Source organism: Anoplophora glabripennis, unplaced genomic scaffold (genome assembly GCF_000390285.2).
Source record: "Anoplophora glabripennis isolate ALB-LARVAE unplaced genomic scaffold, Agla_2.0 scaffold259, whole genome shotgun sequence".
NCBI lineage: Eukaryota > Metazoa > Arthropoda > Insecta > Coleoptera > Cerambycidae > Anoplophora > Anoplophora glabripennis.
The window spans coordinates 645,268-653,584 of record NW_019416505.1 but is presented as its reverse complement, the minus strand read 5'-3'; the positions used below and the strand labels follow the sequence as shown (position 1 = coordinate 653,584).

The window sequence follows — 8,317 nt, the reverse complement described above, 5'->3', positions numbered from 1 at the left end:
ATATATATATATTTTAAATAAGCATTATTGTTTTTAACATATTTAGTTTGAAAACGAAGAAGTATTTAGAAATTACACAAAATTAATATGCCTAGAATCATGTAGGTAATTATTTGCAAGAAAAAAATATTTACCTATTTTTCACTTAATCTAATCTAGTGTCGCGATCATGGAGACTACACAGTCACGATACTGAAAAATAAATGTAAATTTGTTACCTGAAGTGACAAGTCAGACTACAGCCGTGGAAAAGCATTATTTCTATCTCATTGATGTAAATATTGGCGTTCTTGCCAAAGCTACATAGAAATTTCATACATTGTATTTTAGAGCATCTCTTTCAGTGCTATCTATATATAGTTTATTTATTGTATAAATTCATCATATTTACAAATGTCACACATTACTGTAGATGAAAATGTGCAATATTTAAAAGATAATTAAATTTTAATGATTTTGAACCAAAAAATCCCCATAATTAGGTCTACGCTCGAGATAATGCGATCGCTGATTGGTTGAAAACAGAATTTTGCATTTTAATATAATCTTGATCTTATTGTTTTAATTTTATCGAAATTTAATTGCGAACGTATTTCAAACAAAATTACTGGTCACGTGCCTTATAATCATTTATGAAGGTATATTACAAATAAATAGACGAAAATTCAAATTCAGTCACGCGTAGTGATTTGCGGATTTCAATTTGATTGGTTGAAATAAAATATTTTTGCCATCCATTTCTTAATTTCAATATATTGCGTGAATCGCAAAACTTTAAATGTAGGGGGCGGGAAAATAGAAACGGTTTCTATTTTTGGCGATTATCGCAATAATTTTGACAAACTGCGCATGTGCATTCCGTCCAGTTCCGTTCGCAAGTAATTAAAATACCTATTAGTATAATGTAATCTCATTTCCATTACAAAATTATGATAAGAGCCCTGGGGCCTGTTTTTTGCAAGTACATTTCAACTTTTTTCTCCTTACTTTTCACTTTTCTGGCTATTTTCCGTTTTCAAAATAAAATATACAAAATGTAAAATACATTTTTTCTTACATTCTTCGCTTTTCTACATTTATAAAATGAAAAGTGAAAATAAGTTGAAAAGTACTTTCAAAAAATAGGCCCCTGATCTTTCTTTTTTTAAAAATAACGCTCTCACGACACAAGATTTTTTCTAACTGCTTTTTGTTTTCCTTATAAAATAGGTACCAAGCGATTAACAATTTTCGACGCTATTGACAATAAATAAGATAATGATAATCACTGTTATTTACAACATTCATCTTTGCAGAATGTTTATTTATGAACGTCTTGGTCTTGTCTAATGTCCTGCGTATGTATAATGATTAATCACAAAAATATTTTGTGAGCTTAAGTTATGTTGTTTAATTTTGTTTACTGTGGCCTGTGGCATGGCAAGGCAAGTGACACAAGAAATTTAAAAGTACTTTTCTGCGTTAGTGTACTTACTTAAATATTATGTGTTGTTTGAATAATATTAAATAGTTTAAAAAAATACTTCTCAAATAATAGTCATGTTTAACTTAATTTGAAATTTTCTAATAAATTTGAAAGCCGGGATGATTTAAAATTTTAACCGTTCACATTAAATAAAAAGTGTAATCTAGATTTGTTGAAATCTCAATGTAGTGAAGTAAATGAAACATTTTAAAATTATTTCTGAAGGGCTAAGAACATGTGCGTAGGCAGAGGGCGGGAAGGGCCGTGGTTTTTCTGGGAGTGGGGACCCCCAGAAAAACTCCTAGCTACGCCCATGGCTAAGAAGTCTTCTAATTAATCAAACATTTCTTATGGAAAGCGGCTTTTGACTAATGTTTTTGAAACTTTGCTTTGTGATGATGGTTCTGAACGTGGGGATAAAAAATGTCACGGAGTCTGAAAGTCCTTTGTTTTCGACCTATGACTCCTGAAAGTTGAATTTTTTACCCCTCGCCCTATGAAATAAAAACTATTGTAATAATACTAACAATACATTAGTTCCAATGAGAAAAATTATAAAAAATTTTCTACTTTTTATACCTTTCTAATATGATGAAAACCATTTTCAGATTATCTTTCGACAAAGATGCAAGTATCGCAAAAGTTTTAAAAATTATCCAACTCTATGCGGATGAGGGTATTTCAAAGGAACGTATTTTGATCAAACTGGCGTCAACCTGGGAAGGAATTCAGGCGGCCAAGTATGAATAACCTCTTGTAAATAAAGACTTGATACTACTGAAACTTATGTTTTTAGAGTTTTGGAAGAAAAACATGGAGTCCAATGTAATTTGACTTTGCTTTTAAATTTTGCCCAAGCGGTAGCTTGCGCCGAAGCAGGAGCTACATTGATATCGCCATATATTGCCCGTATCCTGGACTGGCATATGGCAAACGACAGTTGTCAAATAACATATTCCGCCGACGAAGATCCTGGAGTGGTCTCTGTAACACAAATTTACAACTACTATAAGAAGTTTGGATATAAAACTCTTGTGATGGGGGCATCTTTTCGTAACATAGGTGGGTATATATTGATATTGACCTTGGTAGTCTCATTCTTTTGTGAAAATATTTATTAATAACACTGATGTTAACTCACAGATGAAGTTAAGGCTTTGGCTGGTTGTGACCTTTTGACCATCAATCCAAAACTGCTTAGTGAATTAAAAGCAAGCAACGATCCCGTCCCAAGGAAGTTAAGTAAAGAAAAGGCAATGAAGTCAGATTTGGAAAAACTTGAAATAACAGAAGCTAAGTTTAGGTGGTTGCTAAATGAAGATCAAATGGCCACAGACAAACTTTCGGACGGTATCAGAAAATTTGCCGCGGATACCATTAAACTTGAAAATGCCATCAAACCTCTATTAAAATAATTCATAATCAGTAACCTGTATTTTATATTTGTAGATTGCCATTTGTGATTCCACTATACTAGGGATATGAACACATAATTTTTAAATAAATAATTTAAAAAATGACCTCTGTATAATTTTTTTAAATACCATGGGGAAAATTTTGAACGCAAACCTTGTTATTTAAACATTTCCTAAATCTGATGAAAAATAATTCAACTTTAAATTTGCACTGTTGAGTTGCATAACCTTATAGACCGGGAGATATAAGACTGAAGTTCGACGACGTCTTTCTCGTTTATGCCTCTGAGAGTACTGACAGGTAACCGAGAGATAAGTACAATAAACTAAATTTAGAAGATGGACTGCGGGACACCTTCGTGAAAATTCAATTTTCCTTTTCAAAAAAATAATGTGTACAGCGACGTATTTCTCACTTATGCCATGTTCGTAAGTTGAAGAGAAGTATCGATTTTATCACAAAATTTTTTTGGCATAAGTGTCGCAAGGGACCTAAAAATGGAAAACTTTGTAAGAAAATGTGGAAAAACATCTTTATTTGTCTACCAATTTCTCATTAATGCCAATTAGAAATATGACATTATTATATTCGAAAAGCTCATAAAAAACATTGGCATAAGTCCTACTAAGGACTAAAGAAAATAGAGCTTTGGAAAAGCTGCGGAAAATTTTTATTTTCATTCTATAACTTTCTCATTTATGCCGTTGAAAATTTATGATACTTACTATAAATAATGTACTGTGTCAAGTAGGCATCACTCCTCTATGGGTTCAATATGAAGGCATAAGTCTCAAAGTTGTAGGAAAATTCATGAAAATTTTTACGTCTTTCTCGCTTATGCCATTTTGCATGCACGTAGGAAACTACATTATAAAGTCATATAAATGTAGGCATAAGTCCACATTGGATTTTCATGTTGTAAATTAATTTGAATTTTAATATGAGTCAGGTCGACAAAGTAGAAAAATTATAGAAAATTGCCACAATTTTCTCGTTTATGCCGTTTTGTACACGAGTAGAAAATATTATTAAAAGCCACTTTCAAGAGTGGCATGAATGCCACAAGGTACCGTCGTATGTAAAATTTTTTAAAAAGTTGTCAAAAATTACAAATTGCGGTTATTTCCTCGCCTGCGCAATTTTCGATATACTTAAATTAATTTAAAAAATGTATGATAAATAATGCAAGTGTCGGAGAAGATATCTATATAAAAAATGAATATTTCTAACTATAAAAGGGAATAAAAAATTTAAAATAAAAAAAATTTCATGAAAAAGAGAAAGCTTTATATTGGGTTTAGTTTGATTTTTCGACATGTTATTTTTTATTACGATAATTCTTAATAACTTATAATAAAGCTGGTAGTAAGGCCTTTATTTTGATCCGTTTTCATCAAGAGCTGCAGATAAAACTGTTTGAAATTTGAAAATGTAAAAAATCATAAAACCGAAAAAACTTTTTATTTTTGATATGCTTTAATTTTAAGTTAATAAAAATTTGTATTATTTTAAGTGTTATTGTTTGTGTTAGTTATAATTAAAAATTAGTAATTCAAAGTCTTTGAGGAAGCATTCTGACAATTGAGTTGGCAGCGGTTTTTCAATTCAATTACTATTACTTAAATAAATCTTTTAATATAAAAATAAAATGTATAAAAGTACAAATTAAGTAATTAAGGTACAAAGTACCAGAAACAAAAAACAAAATTCAATATACATGATATTAAATCAGTTATAAATCAGTTTCTTCCCTATGTATTCTAGCTTAATTATTTCTTCTTCTTCTTCTTCTTCTTCTACCTTAGTCGGCTCAATTCAAGTAGATCATCCTTGCACTGAAGCGGTTAATTCAAATTATATAATATTTTTAATTTTTAAAATTTAAATATATTGTTCATAAATACGTATGGTCTATTGTGATAAAATACTCTACTCATTTACGAACAAACGAGAAATTTGTGGCAATATTATATAATTTTTCTTTTTCTGATCATGACTCAAAGAATAATTAAAAATCATTTCTAATATGTGGGGACTTAAGCCGAAATAGTTTATTATTAACTTTCATTAAATACATGAATTACTTATATTTATAAAAATTAAAAATACGCTAAATGCAAGTAAGTATAAGTATTTCGAAAATTGCGTAGGCGATGAAATAAACTTTTTAAAAATTTTTACATACGACGGTACCTTGTGGCATTCATGCCACTCTTGAAAATGGCTTTTAGTAATATTTTCTACTCGTGTACGAAACGGCATAAACGAGAAAATTGTGGCAATTTTCTATTATTTTTCTACTTTGTCGACCTGACTCGTATTAAAATTCAAATTAATTTACAACATGAAAATCCAATGTGGACTTATGCCTACATTTATATGACTTTATAATGTAGTTTCCTACGTGCATGCAAAATGGCATAAGCGAGAAAGACGTAAAAATTTTCATGAATTTTCCTACAACTTTTCAAAAAATTTTTAGCATATAGTCCTCACCAGGGACTTATGCCCTTTAAAAAAAATGAATACTTTCATTTTTTTCTTTGCAATAAGCTTTAATTTATTCACGAGAAAAACGTTGACCAAAACGAAAAATTTTCCGCAGCTTTTCCAAAGCCCTATTTTCTTTAGTCCTTAGTAGGACTTATGCCAATGTTTTTTATGAGCTTTTCGAATATAATAATGTCATATTTCTAATTGGCATTAATGAGAAATTGGTAGACAAATAAAGATGTTTTTCCACATTTTCTTACAAAGTTTTCCATATTTAGGTCTCTTGCGACACTTATGCCAAAAAAATTTCGTGATAAACTCGATACTTCTCTTCAACTTACGAACATGGCATAAGTGAGAAATACGTCGCTGTATGTTTAAATTTAGTTTATTGTACTTGTCTCTCGGTTACCTTTCAGTACTCTCAGAGGAATAAACGAGAAAGACGTCGTCGAACTTCAGTCTAATATCTCCCGGTCTATTATGTTTCATACACAGACTTCTAATATAAAATAGACTACGTAAGGCATATAAGTAACTAAATTATCCATATGACGTAAGGTAAGTCATTCATAAATAGCTTTTGTTTACTTGACAACATTACTTGATGGTGAAGGGACAGGGAATCAATAATAGAGGGAATAATAATGTCGAAGAATGTTCCACATATTTTTTTAAATTAACCATAGGCACATCATATAATTTATGTAGCAACTAGCAATAAAAAATTCTTAGTTTATTTTTAGTCAGTAATTTTTATCGTTTACTTTTTTCAGTTAATAGATCCTTGTTCAGATCTTGACACAATAATTGCTATTAATTTAGGAAGACAAAACAAAATGGTATTTATATGTTTCTTGTGCAAACAACCTTTCTAGAAACGCGGACGCCAGTGATCTATTAATATAAACCTCAAATCAAAAATTCGTTGGTCCTTGTCTGATAGCTGTATATTTTATATACATAACAATGTCTCAGTACGATTTATGTTATGTATCTTAAATATAAGTAAAATACACTGAAACATATGCAAATATTACGTACGTAATACTATAAAAATGACACTCAACTTTCCACTACAATTTACCAACGTCACGAATAAATATGAATTGATAGGAATGAATCGAATGAAGATGGCCGAAATTATGTTGCCAAATGTTCAAATTAAAAGCGGACAGGCCACAAATAACTATTTCATTACACTTGTAATGTCATATAATGAAGGAACAAAATGATTTGATTACTCTGGTAATGTCATACATAATGTATCTACATTTGTAGAAATTGTCGGGATACAGAGGATTAGAACATTTTAATAAAATTTACTACAGAAATGTGGGTGTTTTGCGGTCGATTAAATAATCCGGGCAACGTTGCAAAAATGGCGCTTAGAATGTCAAGAGAAAATTAGTAAATAAATTTCGTTACAGAAATAATGTCATAAAAAACCAACACTCACTAGATAAATTATAAAGAGAGGATAAATTGTAAATTGTAAATTGTATGCAGTATTTAAATATTGACTGCAATTAGAAGAGAGACTTGTATATTCCATAAAAAAAACGTGTTTCCGACCTAGGGTAACCTGTGGTTCAGTAACCTTTTAACCCAGTTTTAATTTGCACACGTGCACCATATAGTCCAGGAGCCCGATGTGCAAACAACTTATTCTTAAATATTTGACCTCTTGAATCCAAAGAAACTTGGTCGCAAAGCCTGAAAGTGGTCAGTTTAATTGTTATCAACAAATTAAATGTTTAAATGGCTGTAAAAAGTTTATTTTTATAGCTAGTACAATTTATTCGCTAATAGTTACGTTTTCTCATAACAAATATGTATTTTTTTGGAAATTAAAAAAAATTAACTTTAACCAAAGTTATTGCAAATTTAGTGCAAATTTCTTACATTTTCCGTCTCCGTGCGCACTAATTTTACCATATCTGGTTCTAAGTTCCATTTATTTATTAATTTATTTAATAATTAATGGCATCTTAGAAAGTTGTGAAATTTCAACGAAAATGCCGGTTTTAATTGTTTATAAGGTTTTTTTTATTATTCAACTTCGACGAAAAGCCAAAAAAGTTACCGGATATTGTTCTTTGCATTCTAACAATCAAGCAAGGCATGAAATCATTGTTAGGATGCGAGGAACAATAACCGGTAACTTTTTTGGCTTTTCATAAAAATTGAATAACAAAAAAAGTTTTATAAACCAATAAAGCCAACATTTTCGTTGAAATTCCACAACTTTCTAAGCTGCCATTAATTTTTAAATAAATTAATTAATCAATGGAACTTACCTATCTTGTAAAATAAAGTTTAAGTTTTAAAATGAGATGTGCGTCTCAATCCGTCCAATTGAACCAGAGATATGGTAAAATTGGTGCGCGCAGAGACGGAAAATGTAATATATTTGCACTAAATTTGCAATAACTTTGGTTAAAGTTAATCTTTTTTTAATTTTCAAAAAAATATATGTTTGTTGTGAGAAAACGTAATAATTAACAGATAAAAAATTGTACTAGCTATAAAAATAAACTTTTTACAGCCATTTAAACATTCAATTTGTTAACAACAATTAAACTGACCACTTTCAGGCTTTGCCACCAAGTTTTTTGGTTTCGAGAAGTCAAAATACTTAAAAATAAGTTATTTGCAGCCGTGGAATTCTGTTTGGCTACGGAAACCTATCTGGCCCCTAGCCCCTAGACTAATACGAGTGTAGTAGCAAAAAGTTGTCGGTCTTTTATCAAAGGAAAATCGTATCAACAAATTTAATTTAAAATCTAAAATACCGGCTGTTTTCGTAGTAGCTGTAGTCGCCCAGGTGCATCGAGTGTACGAAGTGGTCGGTTATATGTCAAATACTAACCTGGCGAGCTTGAACCTGAACTTGGCAACGCTGTTCCTTTAGCCGACAACTGTTCGTGACATTACGTTACA

General features: G+C 30.4%; 1 protein-coding gene across 1 annotated transcript in view; it reads left to right on the top strand.

Moving 5' to 3' along the window:
• LOC108904197 (probable transaldolase) overlaps positions 1-2,985 on the top strand; it is an 11,592-nt gene extending 8,607 nt beyond the window's left edge. Inside the window, exons 3-5 of the mRNA XM_023454769.1 lie at positions 2,074-2,205; positions 2,262-2,527; positions 2,609-2,985. Coding sequence (XP_023310537.1) covers positions 2,074-2,205; positions 2,262-2,527; positions 2,609-2,880 — 670 coding nt within the window. The 3' untranslated portion in view covers positions 2,881-2,985. The remainder of the gene's footprint in view (positions 1-2,073; positions 2,206-2,261; positions 2,528-2,608) is intronic.
• The last annotated feature ends 5,332 nt before the right edge of the window (positions 2,986-8,317 follow it).